The sequence below is a fragment of the Lepus europaeus genome, chromosome 20 (assembly GCF_033115175.1).
Source record: "Lepus europaeus isolate LE1 chromosome 20, mLepTim1.pri, whole genome shotgun sequence".
In the NCBI taxonomy this organism is placed as follows: domain Eukaryota; kingdom Metazoa; phylum Chordata; class Mammalia; order Lagomorpha; family Leporidae; genus Lepus; species Lepus europaeus.
This window is the reverse complement of record NC_084846.1, coordinates 9295427-9320233: the sequence shown is the minus strand read 5'-3', so window position 1 is coordinate 9320233 and position 24807 is coordinate 9295427. Positions and strand designations below refer to the sequence as shown.

General features: G+C 60.1%; 1 protein-coding gene across 1 annotated transcript in view; it reads left to right on the top strand.

The window, feature by feature from the left end:
* The window catches only part of CACNA1A (calcium voltage-gated channel subunit alpha1 A), a 137175-nt gene that overhangs the window by 100816 nt on the left and 11552 nt on the right, over positions 1 to 24807 (top strand). The window contains exons 26-36 of the mRNA XM_062179518.1: positions 800 to 937; positions 1495 to 1696; positions 2754 to 2918; positions 6401 to 6511; positions 10657 to 10740; positions 17260 to 17376; positions 17469 to 17534; positions 17605 to 17720; positions 20036 to 20186; positions 20587 to 20714; positions 22677 to 22773. Of these exons, the coding sequence (XP_062035502.1) occupies positions 800 to 937; positions 1495 to 1696; positions 2754 to 2918; positions 6401 to 6511; positions 10657 to 10740; positions 17260 to 17376; positions 17469 to 17534; positions 17605 to 17720; positions 20036 to 20186; positions 20587 to 20714; positions 22677 to 22773 (1375 nt within the window). The remainder of the gene's footprint in view (positions 1 to 799; positions 938 to 1494; positions 1697 to 2753; positions 2919 to 6400; positions 6512 to 10656; positions 10741 to 17259; positions 17377 to 17468; positions 17535 to 17604; positions 17721 to 20035; positions 20187 to 20586; positions 20715 to 22676; positions 22774 to 24807) is intronic.

Here is a 24807-nt window from a genome sequence, read left to right as displayed (position 1 = left end):
GCTGACTCGAGCCCTGGCTGCCCTGCTTCTAATCCAGCTTCCTTCTAGCGCACCTGGGAAGGCAACAGATAATGACCCAAGTCTGTGGGCCTCTGCCACCCATGCAGGAGACCCAGATGGAGGTCCAAGCTCCTGACTTCAGCCTGGCCCAGCCCTGGTTGCTGTGGGCATTGGGAGAGTGAACCAGAGTTGGAACATCTCTCCCCATCAACTATCTGTCTGTGTATCTGCCTGTCTCTGCCTCTCTGTCACTCTGCCTTTCAAAAATAATTTTATTAAAAAAGTAACAATCAGGGCCGGCACTGTGGCATAATGGGTTAAGCCTCCACCTGCAGTGCTGGCATCCCATATGGGCGCCGTTTCAAGTCCTGGCTGCTCCACTTCTGATCCAGCTCTCTGCTGTGGCCTGGGAAAGCAGTAGAAGATGGCCCAAGTGCTTGGGCCCCTGCACCCGCATGGGAGACCCAGAAGAAGCTCCTGGCTCCTGGGTTCAGATCAGCCCAGCTCTGACCATTGTGGCCATTTGGGGAGTGAACCATTGTGTGGAAGACCTCTCTCTGTCTCTAATTCTTGCCTTTCAAATAAAATAAATAAATCAACAGACCTGAGCCCCTCACCCTTAAGCCCATAAATCCTCAAGCCAGAATTCTGAATGTTGCACTCGAAGTCAGCTCCGTCCCAGGCCCCCAAGTGGAGGGTGCACAGGGCTGTGGAAGGCAGCGCTCCCTCCTCCACCTGCGCCCACCTCGGCTCGGCCCCCCGGGGGCGCACGGCTAACAGCGCCCCCTGTCTGTGACAGCGGCAAGTACCTCCTGTACGAGAAAAACGAGGTGAAAGCCCGCGATCGCGAGTGGAAGAAGTACGAGTTCCACTATGACAACGTGCTGTGGGCCCTGCTCACCCTCTTCACCGTGTCCACGGGAGAAGGCTGGCCACAGTAAGTGGCCGGGCCTGAGAGCGCCCCCGCTCCCGCCAGCGGCAACCAGGGGAATAACTCGAGGTCTCGAAGGGAGGGCTGCTAGCCTGGCTCCCCCAGCCCCACCCTGCTGGGGCCCACGAAGTGGGAGGTGGGGGGAGAGGCGAGGTGGCATTGTATGAACCCCGTTACCACCGCAAACCTGTTTTCTCCCAGACGGAGCCCAGTCTGATGGGCGAGGCTGCCTTGTGCATGCAAATCCAAGGGTAGTTATTTAAAAATTTTGAGATGGTGGGGGGGAGGCGGGCGTGTGGCACAGTGGTTAAGGCACCACTCCAGATGTCGGGCTGCCAGTGTGGGAGACCCTGGTGGAGTTCCTGGCTCCTGGCTTCAGCCTGGCCCAGCCCTCGACCATTGCAGCCATCTGGGGAGTGACCCAGCACATGAACGATTCTCTCTCTCTCTCTTACTCTCTGTCCCTCTGCCTTTCAAATAAAATAAAAGAATTAAAAAAAAAAAAAAGATTCTAACTTGGCCACCGTGCCCATCCCTGTCCCCCACCCCACCCCCACCCACAGGGTCCTCAAGCACTCGGTGGATGCCACCTTTGAAAACCAGGGCCCCAGCCCCGGCTACCGCATGGAGATGTCCATCTTCTACGTGGTCTACTTCGTCGTCTTCCCTTTCTTCTTCGTCAATATCTTCGTGGCCTTGATCATCATCACCTTCCAGGAGCAGGGGGACAAGATGATGGAGGAGTACAGCTTGGAGAAAAACGAGGTGCCGCCTCCCCCATCCCTGAGCCCCACCCCTCTCCCCCACCCCCACCCCGGGCAAAAGATGTCAGCCTGGCAGCTGTGGTACCTGGCCCGTGGTTTGGGCTCGCTGTCGCCACCTTGAGGCCATGGGGAGCAGGGCGAAGCCAGGCTTGCTGCTGGAGCAGCCGTGCTCGGGGCGGACCTTGGCCGCTGCTTGGGGCGCCTTTCTCCCATATCCAAGTGCCTGGGTTCGAGTCCCTCCGATGCCAGCTCCCTGCTCACGCGCAAGTACTTGCTGCCCACGTGGGAGACCCAGGTTGAGTTATTGGCCCCGTAGTAGCAATTCTGGGCATTTGGGGAGTGAACCAGCAGATGGACCATGTGTCTGTCTATCTCTGCCTCTCGAGTAAATAAATACAGTTGTACATGGGTTCTCCATACGGGAGCAGGAGGAGGGAAAAGGGCCATCAGGAGGGGAGAAGGCTCAGGCCTCAGAAGACTTTGCTTTCAACTCGGATTTGGCCTGCCTGGCAGCTGGGTCATCTCGGCAGGGGACCTGGCCTCTCTGTGCCTACTGGGGCTTCGGGATCGGACCCACATTCTGTTGAAGGGATCCCAGGAGAGGGACGAGGGAGATGCCCAGGCAGGGTGGGGAGACTTCTCAGGGCACCGTAGCTGTTGGGAGAAGGCAGTCGTGGTGGCGGGGAACGGGGCTGGGCCCGAAAGAGGCAGATTCAAGCAGGTGCATTGGGAGCCGTGGTGCGGGGTTAGATTGCGACCAGCCGCCTGCCCTCGGGCTCTGCCCTGCCCCCGGAGGCTCCGCCCCGACTGTGGGCTCCGCCCCTTCTGCTCTGCCCCTGCCCCTCGGACTCCACCCCTGCCCCCTTGGACTCTGCCCCTTCTACTCTGCCCCCCCCACAGGCTCTGCCCTGCCCCTCCCCTGTCCGCAGGCTCCGCCCTTTCTGCCCCGCCCCTGCCTGCAGACTCCACCCTGCCCTTCAGACTCCGCCCCTCCAGCTCCACCCACCCCTGGCTCCGCCCCCTCTTCGCCCCTCACGCCGCCGGCCTGTCCCCCGCAGAGGGCCTGCATCGACTTCGCCATCAGTGCCAAGCCGCTGACCAGGCACATGCCCCAGAACAAGCAGAGCTTCCAGTACCGCATGTGGCAGTTCGTGGTGTCCCCGCCCTTCGAGTACACCATCATGGCCATGATCGCCCTCAACACCATCGTGCTGATGATGAAGGTGAGCTTCCTCCCACCCCACCCCCGCGCCTCGTGCCTGCCCCCTGGGACCCACCCCCCCACACCCAGAAGGGGCCGGCAGCAGCAGCCCTCCATCCGTGTCGCCTCCGAGGCTTTGCACTGCTGTGCCCCCAGCCCCCGACACCGTCCCCAACACTGCCAAGCCAGCTGCTCCTGTAGAAAGACCCTTTCCTCCAAGAAGCCCTCCTTGACCTCCCAGATGCCCCAAGCTGCCTATCTTCGTCAACATCTTTCCTGCCATCTTTGCCTGGCTTGGATTTCCGTGGCAGCTTGGTCAGCAACCTGGGCGCTCCAGGGAACGCCCAGGCCCCTGAGCAGGGAGAAGCCATAAAACAATCTATGCAAATGTTGGGTGGGTGAAACCAGGGTGGCAGGACAGGTGTGGGCTGCGGGGAGTGAGGGCCCGGGACCCCTTCCCCGCGCAAACTCCGAACATACAGCCCCGCAGTGAGGAATCCACAGACCTGGATTCCAGTTCCAGCTTGCACAGAACCTTGGAGTTTGCCTGTCTGTGAAATGGGGGCACGGATCATAGCACCTTTCTCCCCCTAGGGGCGGATGAGTACTGAACGAGGAAGTGCAGGGGCCTGGGTTCAAGTCCGGGCTCCACTTCCAGTTCCAGCTCCCTGCTGGTGTGCACCCTGGGAGGCAGCAGCAATGGCTCAAGTACTTGGGTCCCTGCCACCTGCCTGGGAGACCTGGATGGAGCTCCTGGCTCCTGGCTTTGGCCTGGCCCAGCTGTAAGCTTTTCAAAGTCCCCTCAAACTGGGTATTTCCTTACACACACACACACACACCGCTGTGGATGAAGTGTAACTTATAAATGAGCCAGCAGCCTACTGCCATCAGCGCTATCTAGCATTTCTGGAACTTTCCATCTAATACTGTTGAAGCCTGGCTGACCGCGGGTAACTGAATCCGCGGATAAGATGGGACCAGGGTCTACATCAGCTCTTTCCTTTTCTCTTTCCGTGGCTGCTCTCCCAAGCAGGGTCAGAGAAGACAGAAAGATGGCCCGGTACAGGCCCTCCTGTGCTCACAGATGCTATGGCCAGCTTTGTGAGATTCAGGGTCCAGAGAGGGCCCACAAGGTTATTATTTAATTGAAAGGCAGACACACACACAGAGAGAGAGAGAGAGGTCTTCCATCCACTGGTTCACTCCCCAAATGGCTACAACATCCAGGGCTGGGCCAAGCTGAAGCCAGGAACTTCTTTCTGATCTCCCATATGGATGGCAGGGGCCCCAAGCACTTGGGCCATCCTCTGCTGCTTTCCTGGGTGCATTAGCGGGGAGCTGGATCAGAAGTGGAGCAGCTGGGACTCAAACCAGCGCCTGTATGGGATACTGGCGCTGCAGGCAGCTACAGATCATTAAATGCGAGTGGTATTGTCAGTCTCACCAATTTGTTAAATAAAGATTAAAACAAACTTTGGCAAAATACTGTATCTGCAGAAGAACTGATAAACACAGACATTTGTTTTTATATTTAGTTTATTTATTTGAGAGGCAGAATTACAGAGAGAGAGAGAAAGAGAGAGAGAGGTTTTCCATCTGCTGGTTCACTCCCCAGATGGCCACAACAGCCGGAGCAGAGATGATCTGAAGCCAGGAGCCAGGAGCTTCTTCCAGGTCTCCCACACAGGTGCAGGGGTCCAAGGAATTGGGCCATCTTCAACTGCTTTCCCAAGCCACAGCAGAGAGCTGGGTTGGAAGTGGAGCAGCCAGGACTCGAACTGGCGCCCATATGGGATGCCAGCACTACAGACTGTGCTACAGAGCTGGCCCCTTATTATTTTTTAAAATAAGATGTATTTATTTGAAAGGTACAGTTACAGAAAGAGAGAGAGAGGGAGAGAGAGAGCCTGACTTCCACCTGCTGATTCACTCCCCCAAATGGCTGCAATAGCCATGTCATTGATATATTTGAGAAAACCAAGTGAATTGAATATAGACCACCCCCCACCCCGGGCCTGGGACTGCACCCGAGTCCTGCTGATGGCCTCTCTGTGCACTGGGTCTCCCGTCACCCAGCAGCTGGGCTGGAGGTTGGATTCGGTTGAGATTCAGTGGTTTGGACAAGAATCTGTGATGACGGGAGGATGTGAGTCCACTTCTGCTACTATAATGAAACGACCAAGGTAGACTTAGTGCAGGAAGAAAAGAGGTTGTGGGGCCTGCAGTACCGGAAGCTGAGGGTCACCTTGGCCCAGGCCTCAGATCAAGCTCCCTTCCCTCCCACCGGCAGCGGGCAGCAGGCACGGTGAATTAAGGCCCTCCCTCTGAGGGGCTCTGCCCCCTTCCCAGGAAGCCACGCCCCCAGCACTGGAACCTGGCAGGGAGTGCTCCTTCAAACCCTAAGGCAGAAATACCCAGAATGTTCTAACCCCTGGTCTCCTGGGCTGTCCCAGTGAACATGACAACAGGTGCACTTCCCTTAAATCATCAATAGGCTTCAGATGCAGAGACCTGTGGGGGCCGGCACTGTGGCACAGTGGGCAAAGCCGCCAACTGCAGTGCTGGCATCCCACATGGGTGTCGGTTCGAGTCCCGACTGCTCCACTTCCGATCCAGTTCTCTGCTATGGCCTGGGAAAGCAGTGGAAGATGGTCCAAGTCCTTGGGCCCCTGCACCTGCTTGGGAGACCTGGAAAAAACTCCTGGCTTCAACCTGGTCTAGCCCCTGCCAATGCAGCCATCTGGGGTGTGAACCAGCGGGTGGAAGACCTCCCTCTCTCTGTAACTCTTTCAGATAAAGAAACCTTAAGACAGAGAGAGAGCCGGCACCGTGGCTCAACAGGCTAATCCTCCGCCTTGTGGCGCCGGCACACCAGGTTCTAGTCCCGGTCGGGGCACCGATCCTGTCCCGGTTGCCCCTCTTCCAGGCCAGCTCTCTGCTGTGGCCAGGGAGTGCAGTGGAGGATGGCCCAAGTGTTTGGGCTCTGCACCCCATGGGAGACCAGGAGAAGCACCTGGCTCCTGCCATCGGATCAGCGCGGTGCGCCGGCCGCAGCGTGCTACCGTGGCGGCCATTAGAGGGTGAACCAACGGCAAAGGAAGACCTTTCTCTCTGTCTCTCTCTCTCTCTCACTGTCCACTCTGCCTGTCAAAAATAAAAAAAAATTAAAAAAAGAGAGAGAGAAAGAGAGAGAGATCTCCAGGAGAAGCAAGTGTTAGTCCCCCTTATGGCATGAGCACATGGATTAAAATGTCACACTGTGCCCCGTCAATACATACCATTATCATGTCAGCTGAAAATATTTTTGAAAGAAACTTTCCATAATAAAAAGAGAGTTTTTTATTTTGAATATGAAAAAAATGCCCACAGCCCCCTGCCCAGACAAACCCGCTCAGCCTCGTTCTGGGCTCAGTCCCCTAGAGGGCAGAGGCAGAGGCACCTGCTCCCTGGGGATCGCTGGCCCTCTGACCCACTGAACCCACCCCACCCCCTCCCCCTTCTCAGTTCTACGGGGCCTCGGTGGCCTACGACAACGCCCTGAAGGTATTCAACATCGTCTTCACCTCGCTCTTCTCCCTGGAGTGCCTGCTAAAGGTCCTGGCTTTTGGGATTCTGGTGAGTTGACCACTTCTCCTCCCTGCCCCCCTGCCTGGGGGCTGCAGCTGGGGGCAAGAACGGGGGCTCCAGGTGTTGGGTGAGGGTCTCTCCTCCCCCCTGCCCCCGCCCCCACCATGGGCAACATCTCACCCGCGGCCACAGATCTCACTCCAACAGAGTTAAGATTTATGCTTGCCCACGGCTGCTGTCCATTAGCTCATTCCTTCCGGTGTTTCCAAAGCGAGGCCCCGGGGTACTCAGAGCATCCCAGCCCCCCCACCCCGGGAAGCCCAACACTCGAGCCTGTGTGTGGATGTGACCAGGAAGGAATGTTCCCAAAGTCAAAACCTGTGCCCACGGCCCTCTGGGGCGTGGCCCTTTCCACTTGGTTCTAGGTCCTTATCTTTTGAATGCGATTCCTGATCCTTAACCTGGTTAAACCTAAGGCCCTTTGACCCCAGCCCACCCCCTCCAAGGTGGGTGGGGAAGAGGAGTCTGAGGAATCTGATGTGGAGAAAGTGATATCTTTATGTTTCGTCCAGTAACCACACTTAGGCACCTTCATCCAGCTGGTAGGCAGTGGTGGGGAGTGGGGGGACACTTCAAAACCTCCATGGAAAATAGAATTGGAAGATACATTTATTGGGGCTGGCGCTGTGGAGCCGTGGGTTAAGGCACCACCTGCAGCACCAGCCTCCCATACGGACGCTGGTTCCAGTCCTGGCTGCTCCGCTTCCGAACCAGCTCCCTGATAATGCACCTGGGAAGGCAGCGGAAGATGGCCCAAGTGCTTGGACCCCTGCACCCGCATAGGAGACCCAGATGGAGTTCCTGGCTCCTGGTTTGAGCCTGGACCAGCCCTGGCTATTGCAGCCATTTGGGGAGTGAACCAGTGGATGGAAGACCTCTCCTCTCTCTCTCCCCCACTCTGCCCTTCAAATAGTTAAAATCAATTTTTTAAGAAAATATGTATATTTGGGTCTAGAAAGTTTTTAAAATCTAGGCATTTTTTACATAAATACGGATTTTTCCATGAATTTGCTTTGTCAACCTCTTTGTGTAGGTTTCAAAAGTTTTGGCACTGGCCGGCGTTGTGGCTCATTAGGCTAATCCTCTGCCTGCGGCACCGGCACCCCGGGTTCTAGTCCCGGTCAGGGCGCCGGATTCTGTCCCGGTTGCCCCTCTTCCAGGCCAGCTCTCTGCTGTGGCCAGGGAGTGCAATGGAGGATGGCCTAAGTGCTTGGGCCCTGCACCCCATGGGAGACCAGGAGGAAGCACCTGGCTCCTGGCTTCGGATTGGTGCAGCGCACTGGCCGTAGTGGCCATTTGGGGGGTGAACCAACAGAAGGAAGACCTTTCTCTCTGTCTCTCTCTCTCTCACTGTCTAACTCTGCCTGTGCCCCCCCCCCCAAAAAAAAGTTTTGGCACCAAAATAAATGTGTCTTTTAATCCTGCTTTCCATGAGCACTTTGGAGCGCTTGTGTGTTATCAGCTCAGCCTCTGTCATCTGTGTTTGTAGCAGGTGTCCCCGGGGGCTGCTGGGTACATCCAGGGCTGTTGGGCGCTGCCCTGGGCAGGTGCCGAGGTCCCCGGGGCGCCATCCATGGGCTGGGAGCCGGGGTTGAATGACAGGTTGTGCAGGGCCTCAGAAGTAGAGCTTGAGACGAAGGCTGGACATAAGGAATTTACCTGGGAGACGACCACAAGGAGGCAGCCAGGAAAAAAATGGGTACGTTGTGAAGCCCGTGACCATGAGCGACAGGGGCCACCAGGGGGCAGCAGAGAGCACAATGCAGCGTCAGCCCTGCCGGGAGAGGGGAGAGAGCTGGGCTATTTCAATCCAGTGCCCACCAGCCTGAGTCAGGGGCTGCTCCCAGCGGAGCTGTGAATTTCCTGACAAAGATGAGGGCACCGCACAGAGTTCGTGGGAGAATGGGATGAAGAGATAAGCTTAGGGGAGCAGATTTTAATTCAACATTGAAGACGCCCCAATCCTATGTCAAAACACCTGCTTTCCATCCCCAGCTCTGACCCCTCCCTGACTGCATCTTCCCACCAGTGGAGACCGCAGTGATGAGGAGTTCCCGGCTCCCAGCTTCGGTCTGGCCCAGCACCGGCCTTTGCAGGCCTTTGGGGAGGGAACCAGCAGATGACAAAGAGAGAGAGAGACAGACAGACAGACAGAGAGGTCTTCCATCCACTGGCTCACTCCCCAGATGGCCGCAATGGCCAGAGCTGGGCCGATCTGGAGCCAGGAGCTTCCTCTGGGTCTCCCACGCAGGTGCACTTGGGCCATCTTCTATTGCTTTCCCAGGTGCATTAACAGGGAGCTGTATTAGAAGTGGAGCAGCCGGAACTCGAACCAGCACCCATATGGGATGCTGGCTCCATAGGCGGCAACTTTACCCACAGTGCCAAACCCTCCATGTTTTTTGGAGCCAGACAGAGCCCCTTGAGCAAAATCACAAGTATATGCCATTGAAATAGGAGGAGCTGTGGACCAGGACTCAGCAACACCAGTGCCTTGGAACCTGAATTCCTTTTAGATGATTGCAAAACCCGACTGTATCCATCCATTGAGCGCCTACTGTATACCAAGCCCCCTGCACCATGACCTCATGTATTATCTGGTAGGAGTTTTAGCTCTGCCTTCCAGAGGAAAAGTCCTGAGACCCAGGCCACTCAACCCCCAGTGACATGTAACACAATGCAGCCCAAGAACCCGACCTTGGCAAGTGCATACCAGAGTCGGGGCCGTCTGTGAGACAGGGGGCTTGCCTGGGAGTGAGCTGGAGGAGCCCCTGCGTCATCTCACATCAAGCCCCGACTTTGTCTTGGCTTCGGTCAAAGGCTGAGAACGTGTGGGTCCTGCCCATCAGGAGGGCCCCTCCCCTACCAACACACACCCCCACAAAGGGCCGGGCATCACCCGTTCAGTGCTCGGTTGAGCTGAGGCAGGGGCAGCAGTGGGGACCCAAGGAGCCCGGGGCTGTGGGTGTTTTCCGGGTAGTGTGGGGTATTTGTGAATCCTAGCAACACCACTGCCGCTGCACCTGTGTGCTCCCCCAGAGTGGGCCCTGGGGTGCACACTTAGGATGTAAGGATGCCCCAGCTTGCCGGCGCCGCAGCTCAATAGGCTAATCCTCTGCCTTGCGGTGCCAGCACACAGGGTTCTAGTCCCGGTCGGGGCACCGATCCTGTCCCGGTTGCCCCTCTTCCAGGCCAGCTCTCTGCTGTGGCCCGGGAGTGCAGTGGAGGATGGCCCAAGTGCTTGGGCCCTGCACCCCATGGGAGACCAGGAGAAGCACCTGGCTCCTGCCTCGGATCAGCGCGGTGCGCCGGCCGCAGCGCGCCAGCCGTGGCGGCCATTGGAGGGTGAACCAACAGCAAAAAGGAAGACCTTCCTCTCTGTCTCTCTCTCACTGTCCACTCTGCCTGTCAAAAAAAAATAAAAATAAAAAATAAAAAAGGATGCCCCAGTTTCAGCAGCAGTAGCCGGCAGCCAGTCTGCATATCTCAGTGGACCATAGCTGCTCAGGGACCCGGGCTCACCAGATGTGGCATTTAGAGAGTTCCGGAAAGCTGGCTGGGAAATAACCCCCCCTTCCCCACCTCTGTTCACAGCCCTGGGTGGGGGGAGGGGGCATGCCTAGAGCCAGGGCCCAGAGCTGAGCACAAGCAGGCCCTCAAGGGCCTTGTTGCTGGGCACTCGCCCACGGCCACACAGCAGGACGGCAGCGGCAGGGCTGGGGTTTGAACACGCAGACGCCACACTCACCCAGGCCTGGGTTCAAATCCCAACTCTGGTGCTCTGGGTGGCTCCACTCTCTGAGCAGAGCGAGCGACTCCTCCCTCTGGAATCCTTGTGAAGACCCCAGTGCTGTTTGGAACTCTCTGAGACAAGTGACAGCCCCAAAAGGCAGACCCCTCCCCCAGCTGAGCTGAAGCAGGGTCTAAGAGCCCCCTCTGGTGCCAAGACAGAAATGGGACAGTCCCCCCCGGGGGGGGGGTGGCGGGTCCCATAGAGGGGACCCTGGCGCAGACGCCACCAGGCAACTCATCCTCGAACTGCCTTTTTAATGTTTGATCCGCGACCACCATCCTGGGCGCCGGCCGCCGTGCTCCGTCGATGGCATCTCTTGTCTTGTGGGTCCTCATTCTAGAATTATTTCCGCGATGCCTGGAATATCTTCGACTTTGTGACCGTCCTCGGCAGCATCACTGACATCCTTGTGACGGAGTTTGGGGTAAGTGTCCCGCTGGCTTCCTCCCGGGTACCCCCCAGGGCTGCAGGGCTGGGGCTGGGCTGGGGCTGGGCTGGGGCTGGGGAGGGGGCGGGACAGGCACTGTGAGTCCCGATGGCCACAGCCAGCTTGGGCCACTGCCTGGCCGTGACTGAAGAGAGAAAAAGGCCCCCATCTCCCCCTACCCGGGGAAGGGTAGTCCCTACAGAAGGGTGTCCCCGGGGGAGGCCTGGGTCCCCCCAAAGTCCAATATGAGGCCAGCCCTGCAATACGGGCTCCTTTGCTTCTGAGCTGTTGATTTCTGGACATATCATGCAACGCAATCATTGAGAGGTTCGAAACCCCACCTCAAGGCCCCCAAAGCTCAGATCAACCCCTCCCCCCCCAAGACCACACAGAGCCCAGGGCCATTTGCAAGTCAGGTCTGCTGGTTCGTGGGCAGCTGGACACAGGGGCGGGTGTTACTCTAGGGGACCCCGGCCCCCGGGTGGTCTCTAGGTCTCAGACCACATCTCATTTCTCTCTTTTCTGGGAGATTGAGGGCCCTGGAGTTCCCAGCTCAGACGCTCTCCTTGGCCATCTGCCAGGGAGTCCAGGCCTGGGGGGGTGCTCTGGAGCCTGTGGGGGATGGAGGAAAAGGGCAGGGGTTGGTGACTTGGTCACAGATGGAGGAAAGCTCCGTGCCAGGCGCTTCCCCGGGAACAGCTCCTGGGGTCCGGGCTGGGTCTCGCTCAGAAGGGGTCTGAGCGCCAGGAGGGTGCTGATCCCTGCCCAGGTGCTGAAGTGGACAGGGAGGTGGCTCAGGAATCCGCGAGAGCCCCAACCTCCCCCTCTTCCTGCCCTTCCACACCAGCCAGTGCCTCCCCATTGGCCAAGGTGAACCAGCAAAGAGAGCCAAGCAGGCATGTTCAGTGCGAGCAGGGCCTGTGGGCCCATTTCACAGACGGGCAGCCTGAGGCTCAGTGCCCAAGGAAGTGGAGGACCTCTCCCTGGTTGGGCAGCCTCTGGGGTGTGCCAGTCTGACTCTGCCCACACCCTCGCTCAGCAGAAAGGGGTTGGTCTGCACACTTTTCATCCCAGATACCTGTCAGGGCTGGGGACTCTATGGCAGGGGGAGCCATTCTCTGATGGTGTCCTGGCCTCACCCCTTCCCGTCCTTTACCTCACCCCAGAAACTGAGACCCCATAGGGCCCCACCCAGTAGCTTATTGTCCTGGCCAATTCAGAAACATCAGGACCAGTGCAGTAGCCAAGCATCCCTTCCCTACCAGCAGGTGTAGGATGTCCAGTGCAGATAACCGTTGCAGCCCGCCTCATCAGGGCCTTCCACAACTCCCGTTCTTGCATGCCTGCACTCAGCACACACACATTGGGCACCCGCTGTGTGCCAGGCTTGGTTCCAGGAGCTAGAGATAGGACAAGGGGGCAAGACAGAGACAGGCAAGCTTGTGGAGTTGCTGCCCCCAGCAAGCTGACATTCCAGTGGGGGAGGCCAAAAGGTTTTCTTTTAAGATTTACTTAGTTGAAAGGCAGAGAGAGAGAGAGAGAGAGAGAGAGAGAGATTCCATCTGCTGGCTCACTTCCCAGAGGGCCACCACAGCCAGGATCCCGGAGCTCCATCCGTGTGTCCCATGTGGGTGGCAGGGTCCCAAGGACTTGGGCCCCAGGCGCATCAGCAGGGAGCTGGATCAGAAGTGCAGCAGCCGGGACTGGAACCGGCACCCTCATGGGATGCCCACCTAGCTGGTGGCGGCCCCAGCAGCAGGTTTTTAACCAATAGGCACCATCCATGTGAGGTGCCTGGCACAGAACTTTCCAGAAATACAGGGGTCAGCTCACCAGTGGCAGTTATTACGATGCCTCTTGCTAGCGTTACCTCACCCTTGAATCAGATTCCTCTGTAGGGAGGGAGGGGGCGGGTGGGCACCTGGGCCCTTGCGGGATGGTTGGGTTGGGGGAGGGGAGCGGAGGGGAGGCGAGGCCCGTCCTGCCACGCCAGGGTGCCCCTGTGGCCCCCAGGTAAGGCCCTGGGACGTGGCCGTCGGAGGCGGGGCGTGGCTGGGGGGAGGGGTCTGGTGTGCTAGGCCCTTGGGGAGGGCAGGTCCCCGGGGTTCTGGGGGGCCGCCCCCGCCCCGTGCGTGATAGATAACAACTGTGTCTTTTGTCTCTTTTCATGCCTGCCCTGCTCTTTAAACTGTATATTGGCACAACGCCGTCTGAAAAAACCTCATCCAATCAAAATGCACTATGAAATCCATTTGTCCATCCATGACGTGGTCTGTGTGTCCATACACCAATGGCTTCTCTCCCACCCGCCGCCACCGCCACCTCCACCACGCCCCGCCCCCGCCCGGGACCGAAACCCCTGGGTTGTTGGTTGTTTTTCTGGTGTTTTGGTTTTTGGTTTTTCTTCTTCTTCTTCTTCTTGGCACTGGTTACCAAACTCAACCTAAAACAATAATAATGGTGATAACGGTGACACTGTTAACCGCTGACCGAACTCGCTGCCCCAACTCTTCCCGCCCCCCCTTCCATCGTCAACATCCGCCTCTAGAATCCGGTTGGTCTCCTTTTTGAAGTCTAAATGCGTTACATTTACCCGTGCCATGCCGCCCAAGCTGCATGGAGTACCCCGGCTGCCCCACGGGGGGGCGCCTGATGCCCCAACCCCTCCCCTCCCTCCTGTCTCTCCCAGACCCCTGCCAGACCCCCTCTGTCTGTGTATCTGCAGCCTCTCTCTCTCTCTCTCTCACGCGCACACAACCTCTCCCACCCATGGCCATGGCCACTCCCTCGGGTCCCATGGCCAGCTCTATGGAGCTGGTGGCCCCAGGGGAGCTGGCGAGCCCCCCCACCCCAAAGCCCCCAGCTCTCTCTCTCTCCTCTCCTTCCCCCGCCCCGACCCCCGTCCCACCCTCCCTGTCCTGAGCCCACAGCATAGCAATTCTGCAAGTCTGAGGGAGGAGGCTTGAGCACCCAGGGAACTCTCAGCGCTGACGGGGCCCTGAACTGCACCTGTGCGCGCCAAGGTCCCTGCGCATGCGCGCACACACTCCTGGCTTTACTTCGCCCTTTTCCTGTTCATTGTCTCTCCACGTCCTGGCGCCACCTTTCTCTGGCCCACACGCCACACACACATTCCCGTACTCTACTGCCTCAGACACACATAGAATACATACACGCACGCGTGGACGTGGGCACACAGGACGCACAAACATGCACGCACACACCATCCCTCTGTTACGCCAGCCTCCTGCGCGCGCGCACACACACACACACCTGCACATCCCTCACTGCTTCTACCCCTCAGCTGTCTACCAAGGAACCCCCGGAAAGGACTCCCCTAACCCATGGCATCTTTGCACTGGATCCCACCCCTGCTGGTGGGCGACACACATGCACTCATCCACCCAACATCTAGGGAAGCCCCTACCTGGTGCCCACTGATGGCCGTGGGGGAGGCAGGCATGGGTCCACTGACCCCTGGATGCCGCCTTTAACTGTTCACTCTGCTGCATTTCAGAAGGCAGAGAAGGGGTGAATAGGGGAAGCTCCAGGGCCGGCACAGCACAGGGATAGACCCTGTGGCAGGACAGAGTATGTCAGGGCTCAGCGTTGCAAGCGAGGGGAGGTGGCTAGGGAGGCGGATCCAGGGGAGAGCCAAAGAAGACAAAGAGGAAGCCAGCCTTAGGGGGGTTGCTGTGAAATTGGGGCTCTATCCTAAAAGAGGCCTTCGAGGTGGGCGCCAGGAGTCCCAGGGAGATAAGTGAGCGTAGTAGAGGGAAAAGCCCCTGGACCCCGGGCTGCGGCACGGGGCGGGGTGGCTCAGAGGATGAGGGCCACCCTGAAGGGACTCTGGTCTGCCTGGGACCTGGCAGACTGGTGGCGAGGGAACTCCAAGGTGTGGCCAAGTTGTGGGCGTGGCTTTGAGAACACCCGGGAGTAGGCAGGTGGCAGGTGAGCTGGGCGGCAGCATTTAGCTGGGTAACTCCCACCTCCTTCAGAGTGCACAGGGGCCTCCTGTCCCTGCACTGTGGGCTTTGGCCGACAGAGCCTTCCGCGGGGCCCAGCAGGCGGGCGCACAGAGGGGGAGCTAGGAAGAGGCCCGCTCACTGGGAGTGCGGCGGATGCTGCAAGCCCTCCTGGCTGCAGACCCCAGGAAGAGCCGTGAGGATGGAGAGGGCTCCCTAGGATCTGTGTCCCACCCCACCCCGCACCCCTACTGTCTCCACCCCTATCTCCTCCCCGTGCCTTCTCCCTCTTCCTCCTCGCAGCATGCTATGTTTGCACGTCTCTCCTGCACGGCGGCAGCCTCCCCTGCCCCACCCCCGCCCAAGGCTGTGGCTCTCAGATCCTGCTGCTTTTAATTAATTTATTTATTTTGCCTGCGCATGCGCCACCGAGCTCACGTTCCGATCCGCCCCCATGGAAGGGGATGGCTTGGACTCCGGGATGGACGGGAGGGGGCTGGGGACGCCTGGGCCGTCGGCCCCCACCCCAGGTGGAGCTGGGTGGCCAGGCAGGGCTGGGGGGTCAGGTCAGCGTGGCACGGAGGGGTAGCTCTTTCAGCCAAGCCAGGATTAGAGGCGTCTTTGCGGCGCTTGGGACAGTCTCCACCGTGGTTGGGTCCGAGGTGGCCCGGGTAGACTCTCCCAGCCCCCTTTCTCCATCCCAGAGAGCTTCCTAGAGTGGCCAGGAAAGGCAAACGCCCTGCCAGTTTCAGAAACCTTTGACAGTCCAGTCCCTGCCTCGCCGCTCCCAGGCCAGAGCTAGCAAAACAAACAAACAACCCATCCCGCCTCAGGGTGTCTGTCACCCAAACGGGGACACTTTTCTGAAGGGATGCCACGGCCATCCGGGCAAGCCGTGCGCCCCCGCCCCGGCCCGTCCTGTGCTACAAGGTGGGGGAAGAAGCCACATAGAGTGTGGCTTTGTGGCCGGCCCCCTGGGGCCCCTGCCCATCCTGGGGGGTCCCGTGAGGAGCGGAATCCAGTTGAGGGGCCCCTGCCCCTCCTAGCCAGAGTCGCCCCTTACTGCAGCCTGGCTGGCTCTGCGCCTGACGCCGCCGGTGGGGGATGGAAGGGGAGGAGCGCGTGCCTCGTGGCCCCTCTTCCAGGAACAGGTGACACAGGGGCAGGAAAGCCAGACTTGGGAGCGGGAGACAACTTTTGCATTCCAACAAACCAAAAAAAAAAAAAAAAAAAAAAATACGGCTCCAAAGTCCCAACAGTGCTGGGTTCGATTTTGGTCCATTGGAAAGTTATTATTATTAATTGTTATTCATGATTACACCCTCCTGCCCCCTCACTGGCATCCCCTTCATTCCCGCTTAGGTCATGAGCACCTGCGTAGGCCACGCCCACCGTCCACTTAGCTCTCTGGCTTCCGGGAGGAGGTAGAGGCAGCGACAGGACGTGGGGCAGGGTGGGGGGGTGGATCTTGGAAGCAGAGGCAGGGGCCACCCAGGGAGGTCCTGGGAGCCGGGATGGCCGCACCCACCTCCCCGCCCCCAGCACCGGCCCTCAGTGGGACCCTCCACCCCCCGGGGCTGATAGCAGTGCACCTGCCCACGGGAGCTGAGTCGTTCCTGCTTCCCGCAGGCCTGGTCCCAGAAGCTGAGAAGCCATCCCCGAAGGGGGTAACAGGGCCCCAAATGCATCTTCTCGGACTCAGCGGGCAGCGAGGACTCGCCCTCCAGCCGAACCACCCCAGCTCCTCCCCGTGTCCACCCCCCTCCCCGCTCGCCAAGCGGGTAAGAAATGACGCTCTCCCCCTCCCCCGCCCCTCGCTTCTCCCAGGTTGGCTTGGCCGTGGGGTGAGGTCAGGGCGGGCAGGAGCGGGCGTGGGCAGCTCGGCAGGGCAAGGGCAAGGGCGCCCGGTGAGTCCCGCGACAGATGCATTTCTGGCCCGGAGCGGAACCCCCGCACGTGTCCACCGAGGCCTGCGCGTGCTGGCCGCCCCTCTCCCCCCACCCCTGCCGCCGCCGCCGCCGCAGCCCCCCGCCCCGCCCCGGTGTATGTTGGCGCCTCGTACACGCGTGACGGGCTCCGCGCAACTTGACCCGCTTGCCTCTTCTGGTCTCAGTGCATTTGGTTGTTGGGAGAAACAAAAAAAAAACCATCTCGATTTTTTTTTTTTCCTGATTGGATGATTCGGATGTATTTTCTGTTCCGCGTTTTCTGTCCGTTCCTCTCTCCTCTTTTTTTTTTTTTTGTTTGTTTTTTGTTCCCCCATTGCGGGTGGGGCTGGCAGGGTGGGCTTCTGCTTTGTTGAGTTTTTCCTCCTCGCCCCCCACCCCGAGTTTTGTTTTGTTTTGTTTTTTTTTCCTCTGCACCATTGTCTCAGGAGCGCGCTCTCTCTCCTCTCCCTCCTTGTTTGGGGGTCTGGCTTGCTTTTATTTTATTATTTTATTTTTTCTCCCTGTTGGTTGGCTTCGTGTCCGGGGCCTCTGAGTGGTGGCGGCTCTGAGCCCCTCCGGGGCGGGCGGAGGGTCACGCGCTGTCTCCCCTCCGTGTCCCGCAGAACAACTTCATCAACCTGAGCTTCCTGCGCCTCTTCCGCGCCGCGCGGCTCATCAAGCTGCTGCGGCAAGGCTACACCATCCGCATCCTGCTCTGGACCTTCGTGCAGTCCTTCAAGGTGGGAGCCCCGCGCCCCCCGGCCCGCGGTGCAGGGGGCGGGGCTCTGCGCCTGCGCCCCCCGCCGCCGCTCACCGCCCCCGTCGCCCCCAGGCGCTGCCCTACGTCTGCCTGCTGATCGCCATGCTCTTCTTCATCTACGCCATCATCGGGATGCAGGTGAGGCCGGCGGCCAGGCCGGGGGCGGGGCGCGGGCGGGGCGCCCCACCTCACCCTCCCGATTCTCCAGGTGTTTGGCAACATCGGCATCGACATGGAGGACGAGGACAGCGACGAGGACGAGTTCCAGATCACCGAGCACAATAACTTCCGGACCTTCTTCCAGGCCCTCATGCTGCTCTTCCGGTGAGAGGGGGCGGCGTGCGCCGGCAGGCTGCCTCTCTTCCGGTGGGGGCGTGTCCTCATGCTTCTCTTCCTATAGGATCCTGCCCTGTTCCCTGGGAGGCGTGTCTTCCCGTCTCTTCCGGTGGGGGCGTGTCCTCACCTTCTCTTCTGCTCAGGGCGTGTCCTCATCCTGTTCTGTTGGGGGGGACGTGTTTTGTAGTTGAGGAGACTTGTCCTCAGTCTCTTCCGGTGGGGGTGTGTCCACTTCGGCTGGGGACAGGTGCGTGTCCCCATGCTCCTCTTCCTGTAAGGTCCTGTTCTCTTCTCTGGGAGATGTGTCTGTACCCATCTCTTCCAGTGGGGGCGCCTCCTCATCCTGTTCTGTGGGGGGGCGTGTTCTGTAGGTGAGGAGGCGTGGCCTCATGCCTCTCTTCCGGTGGGGTGTGTTTCTTCCAGTGGGGGGGCGTGTCCTCATGCTTCTCTTCCTATAGGGTCCTGTCCTGTTCCCTGGGAGGTGTGTCTTCCCCAGTCTCTTCCGGTCGGGGTGTGTCCTCACCCTACTTTTCCGGTCAGGGCATGTCATCCTGTTCTGTGGGGTGGCACGTTCTGTAGGTGAGGAGGCGTGGCCTTCTCTTCTTCCGGTCGGGGCGTGTCCTCGTCCTGTAGGGGCAGGGGCGTGTCCTCAGCCCTCTCCCCTGGGGAGGCGGGGATTCTTGGCAGTGCGGTCTGCCGCAGGAGGAGACTGAGGCCTGGTGGGCCCCGTGGCAGACCCCGTGGCCCGCTGTGCATCCTGGCCGCACATGAGACCTGCTGCCTCCGGACAGAGGCGTGTCACTGAGCACCTGCTGGACGCGAGGCGCTGCTCAGAGCACCCTCTGCCTCCTGCGGGGGTCGCGACCCCCTAGGGAGAGGCGGAGCCTGCCCCTGGTCCCGCGTGGGCGTGGCGACCCAGCGCCTGGGAGGCAGCAGGTGCACCCGCATGGGAGACCTGGATGGAGCTCCTGACTCCTGCCTGGCCCTGCCCTGGCCATTGCAGCCATCTGGGGAGTGGCCAGAAGATGGAAGTCCTCTCTCTCCCTCTCTTTCTCTGTAACTCTTTCAAAAAAAAAAAAGTTGCGGTCCTCAGCCATTCAGGTTAAAAGGGTGGATTCTGAGTACACTTGGCCAGGATTTTTAAAAGTTTTTTTTTGGCCGGCACCATGGCTCACTTGGCTTATCCTCCATCTGTGGCGCTGGCACCCCGGGTTCTAGTCTCAGTCGGGGCGCTGGATTCTGTCCCGGTTGCCCCTCTTCCAGTCCAGCTCTCTGCTATGGCCCGGGAGTGCAGTGGAGGATGGCCCAAGTGCTTGGGCGGGGCACCCGCATGGGAGACCAGGAGGAAGCGCCTGGCTCCTGGCTTCGGATCGGCGCAGGGGGCCAGCCCGTAGCGGCCATTTGGGGAGTGAACCAACAGAAGGAAGACCTTTCTCTCTGTCTCTCTCTCTCACTGTCCAACTCTGCCCTGTCAAAAAAAAAAGTTTTTTTTTTTTAAATCAACATCAAGGGTGCTTGTAGATGATGTCCCTGTGGGTGTGGGACCTTCGGGAGAAGTGGGTAAGGGCGGGAGCCGAGTGGATGTCTGGGAGAAGGTGGTCCAGGTCGGGGTGTGGCTTGTGCTAAGGTCCTGGGGCAGAGTCATCCAGAGATGCCTGTCGCCTGGAGGGAGGGAAGTGGTTCAGACAGCAGATGGGGCACAGAGCGCCCAGAGCCCCATCAGAGTGCCAGGTCTGAGTTCCACTTCCCATGCCCTGGGAGGCAGCAGGTGGCGGCTGGAATCCACGCGGGAGTCCCAGAGTGAATCCCCGCTCCTGGCTTCCACCCTGACTGCTGTGAGCTTTTGGGGAGTGGACCAGCAGATGGGAGCTCTCATTACCCCCCTCAAAAACGTGGGGGTGGGGACACTGGCATCAGCATTTTTTAAAAAAAAATTCATTCATTTATTTGAAAGGCAGAATTCCAGAGAGACAGAGAGAGCACTCCCACCCCCTGGGTCACTCCCCAACTGGACGCAGCAGCCAGGGCGGGGCCAGGCCAAAGCCAGGAGCTCCATCCGGGTCTCCCACGTGGGTGCAGGGGCCCAAGCCCTTGAACTGTGGACTCTGTTTCCCAGGATCCACTTTAGCAGGAGGCACTCAGCGGTGGGAAGCAGGTGTCCTAACCACTGGGCTACACGCCCCCCTGGGCACCGGCTCACTGTGGACTTTGCCGCAAACTCCTATTGCCGTGGGCTCCCAGGAAGCAGAGCCCAAGTGGGAGACGTGGGTGCTGGGCCCCCTGACGCCCCCTGCCCACCCCAGGAGCGCCACCGGAGAAGCCTGGCACAACATCATGCTGTCCTGCCTCAGCGGGAAGCCCTGCGACAAGAACTCGGGCATCCTGACGCCCGAGTGCGGCAACGAATTTGCCTATTTTTACTTCGTGTCCTTCATCTTCCTCTGCTCCTTCCTGGTGAGTCTGGGAACTCGGACCAGGAGGGAGGGCAGTGGGGAGGGGGGGAGCTGGGGGGGGTCTCCTGGGTGCTCCCCACCCCTGCAGCTTCCCCACACACACACACGCTTCCCACTGGGGACCTAACGGCCGATCTCAGTTCAGCCTCCCAGAAAGGAGCCAGGGCAGGTGCGGGAGGAGGCGGGACTCCCCTCCCCCCATGCTGTCAATCACCCTGTGTCTCTGCCACTCCCTACCCCATCCCCACTCTGTCCTCGTGGGAGCATCTGACCCCGTCTCTGCCCCCTCCTCTCCGTTCCTTCCCTCCCTCTCCATCTGGGGCCTCTCTGCCCCCCTATCCCCTCCCCCCCCACCACCATCATGGCTTCCCACTCCCCTCCCCGTCCTCCACCCCCGACAGATGTTGAACCTCTTTGTGGCCGTCATCATGGACAACTTCGAGTACCTCACGCGCGACTCCTCCATCCTGGGCCCCCACCACCTGGATGAATACGTGCGGGTCTGGGCCGAGTACGACCCTGCTGCTTGGTAAGGAGCCACCGCCCCCCACCCTCTGGCCACGCCCCCGCCACGCCCCTGCCCCTACAGCACAGGCCCTGGGATGTGGGGTCTCCCCTGGGGTCCCCAGAGGAGGTGGTCTCACGGTGTGCGGGGGGAGGGGGGGTGCAGAAGGAGAAGATCGGATCTGTGTGCCCCCCTGTGTGAGGCCAGCAGAGGCTAAGAACAAGACTCAGGCTCCAGGGAGGAGGCTGGGGGGGGGCCCGGCCGCTCCTTGGAAGTGGGTGCCCCTCCCTCCCACACACACATAGGTCAGAGGGGGCCACAGGGCCACCAAGGAAGGGAGCTGGCCAGACGCGCGTGCTCAGCGCCAAGCCGCGCCCCCTGCTGGCCGACTGCGGTGCACCTGTCAGAGCCCCGGGACCGAGCGGAAGACGGCTCGGGGCGTCCCCTGGCCGGAGCCGCTCGGAGGGTGGGGAATGCAAGGACGAGGAGGCCAGCTTGCGGGCCGTTTCCCAGCCGCACCCCAAGCGCACGAGGCCGGACTGACCCACAGGCTGCTGACTCTTCCTCTTTTGATTTTAGATCCCAGCAGGTGCAGGCCGTCCCCCGCCCTCCCCCGTCTGTATCTCCCACAAGCCCCCTCCCCCACTCCCACTAGTGTAGCCTGAGTAGACGGTGGAGGAACCAAGTACAGCCCTGCCCCCTCCCCCGCCCAGAAGCAAGACCCTCCCTCTGCCCCCCCAGGACTCTGCAGGGTGTCTGGGGACACAGCGGGGGACCTGCACTTACTTGTCCCAGGTCTCCCGCCACCCCCACCCGCCCATTCTTTTCAAGGCCTCGGCTGGGGGGTGGGGGGGGCGGGGAGCCGGTGTGGACACAGCCTGACGCACGCCCCTGCCCCGCCCCACTAACGGCCTCTTTTCTCCCTTACAGCGGTCGCATCCACTATAAGGATATGTACAGTTTATTACGTGTAATCTCTCCCCCTCTCGGCTTAGGCAAGAAATGTCCTCATAGGGTTGCCTGCAAGGTTTGGACTTCACTGAAACCTGCTAGAGTCGATGGAATGTGTGGCTTTTGAGACCTTAAATATATATATTTCATATATATATATAAAAAAGACAGGCCTCTCTTCCTGTCCCTTCTCTCTCTCTGTCTCTCTCGCATTAACTAGCAGACTCTCTTAGCCAACAGAATGCAGGCCTGTACTGTAGGCTCGGTAAAGCATGGAACATAAAATTGGGGTTCCTTTTTTTCGGCCATCTCTGCTTGCTCTCCTGGCTCAGGCTGTCCATCCTGGGGTCTCCTACGGCACCCCGAATCAGACACAGGCCCTCTGCCCCGCCCGCCCGCCCGCCCGCCACCCCCCGGGGGGAGGGGGCGTAACGGACTGTGCATCGCCCCCTCCCCACTCTCCCCTGCCACTACCGCATCCACACTCCACCCCCCTCCACTCCCCAACTCCCCCCTCCGCCCTGGTCCCCTCTGCCCCCCAACCCAACCCAGGCCCGCTCAGAGACCAGCCTCAGAGGACGTGAGCCAGCTCCGACCAGGTCAGGGACCGGGTCAGGGATCGCCAGGCACCTGCTGTGGGGGCTGGGGCGGAGGGGAGAGGCGAGGACCCTGCCCCCTCCGCCTCCCACGGGAGTTCCCAGCACTGCGCGGCGCTGATCCTGACCTCTCTCTCTCTCTCTCTCTCTCTCTCTCTCTCTCTCCCCCTCCCCTGCTGGCAAGCAGTGAAATAATCTTTTTGGCTTTTTTAATTCTCTCTTCTTCCGTTTCTCCCACCCCTCCCCCTCCCCCGTTCCTCTTTTTCTTTTTTTTTTTTCCCCCTCCATTTATTTGACATCTCCTGTACTCCTGTGGTTCGCTGGTTTTTTGGGTTTTTGGTTTGTTTCTTTGGCTTCTCTGTCTTCCCAGCGCCCCCGCCCTCGGGTTTGGTTCTCGGTCCCCACTGCTCGTGTTGTGTTCTGTTTCCGGTGCTGCCAGGGGACGCATGCTTTACCGGGACATGTATGCGATGCTGAGACACATGCCCCCACCCCTGGGTCTGGGGAAGAACTGCCCGGCCAGAGTGGCCTACAAGGTAGATTGACCGTCTCCCAGGGCAACGGTGCCGCCGGAAGTACCCGGCCAACTTTTTTTTTTGTTTTTTTTTTTCCAACATTTCCTCTTTTTCTTCTTCTTTTTTTTCCTTTGCTCCTGAGTCGGTGGACCCTCACCTGCCCTTTGACGCGTGTCCGTCTCTCTTGGTTGTGCCTTCGTGTTTTGAGACTCTATTATGGCGACACGTCTGGGGGGGCTGGGGAGGGGGGAGAGAGCAGAGCCCAGATGCCCTGGAGCCTGGCCCCACATCCACGACCACCACCACCACCATCACCCCCGGCCCCCGTCCAGGCCGGAGTCTCCCAGCTCCCAGACCCCACTGCGCATGCGTGCGCGCACATACACGCGCGCGCATACACACACACACACCTGAAGCTGATCTCTGGATTAAGGCCTTGGAAAATTCGACATCCCTGCAGCCTCCCTCCCCCACCGCTCCCCCTCCCCCATCCCTAACCTCCTCCTCCTCCTCCCCCCTCACCACCCACCTCGAGACGCCTCTCCATTTTTTCAGAGTGGGCAGGCGGGCCGCAGCTGGACCCCTGGACGGTGGCACAGGGACACAGGCCATGCTCGCTGCCTTGGCAGGGTGCCTGGGGCCGAGGGGGGGTGTTGCATGTTGGCTGAGGGAGCGAGGGTCCTGCCGCCAGGCGGTGGGGCTGGGCCACCCCTCCGGACCCCCCTCCCACACTTCCCCCAACCTCGCCCAGTACTGGAATCTCTCCGGGCACCCAAGGACAGACACTCTCTGTTCCCTCGTCCCCACCCTCATCATGGCAAGTTCAGGGATGACCTTTGAACCCACCCAATGCCCCCATTACCCCGTTCTCCCTCCCACCGTGATTCGTGGCCCCTCCTCGTCTGTCTGTATCCCTCCGCTCGCCTCCCCCCACTGCGGACCACCCGTCCCTTCTCTCGCTCTGTCTTTGTCTCTGCCTCTCTCTCGCGGTCTCTGCGTGGCTGCGGGTGAGAATACGTATGCCCAGCCCAGGCGAGGGAGAGCTCGCTCGCGCTCGCGCTCCTGGTCACCGGCCCACCGGGCCCCCTGGCACGGGACATCCTTTCTCTGGCCACCGACGTGTTCCCGTCATCAGCAGCAGGACTGGCCTAATACATGTGCACACGCCCTTGTGCAGTGCACAGCCTGTGCAGCTGTGCACAGTGGCCTGTGTGTGTTCCCCTCTCTCTCTCTCTCAATGTCTCCCCCCCCCCCCCCCGCCTCCCTCTGCACCCTGCCCTGGCTCCCTACCCTGGGTTTCCAGCGCTCATCCTGCCTCCCGTTCTGTTTCCAGCCCTGGTGTCTGAATCCTACCCCCCCCGCTGCCCCGAGAACCCCCAAACTTGCTCTCATCTCCGTTCCTTGTCTCGCCTAGGCTGGGTTGTGCGTCCACCCAGCAGCCGCTTCCCACGCCACCAAGTACAGGGGTTAGGTGGGGTGGAGTGGGGGCGGGGTGGGGGACAGAGCCCCTGCCTGGGCCACGGGAACGCCCCCGCGCCTCCCCTCCCCACATTCCCCCCATACTCCTGCCATGGCACAAAGATCCAAGCCCCGGACACGCCCCCGAGACCCACATCCCACGGAGCTATGAATGAGTCTCGAGATTCCGTCTGCATGCGCACGTGTGTGTGTGCCGGTCTCTCTGTCTCGCTGCACGCCCTATCCGCCCACCTGCCTGCCGCTTCTCAGGAATGGTGTGGACCGTGCCCTGCGGGGCCGAGCCAGGAGTGTGGGCGCGGAGCCGGCGTCCGCCCTGGCCCTGGCCGTGGCTGTGGTTGTGGCCGTGGCGCCCTCTGCTGGCTGCTGCACGTACTGCGGGGGATCCGGCTTGGCGCTGCTTTTCTCTTGTGGGGGCGGGGGCGGGGGAGAGAGGGGGATGGGCGATACCGTCGGAGCCGTCCAGGAGAACTCTGGGGACAGGGCAGGGCAGGGCAATGACAAAATGATTGATGGATGGATGGATGGGTGGATGGATGAAGAAACTAGGGAACTCCTAAGTCCAGGAGGATCCCAGGG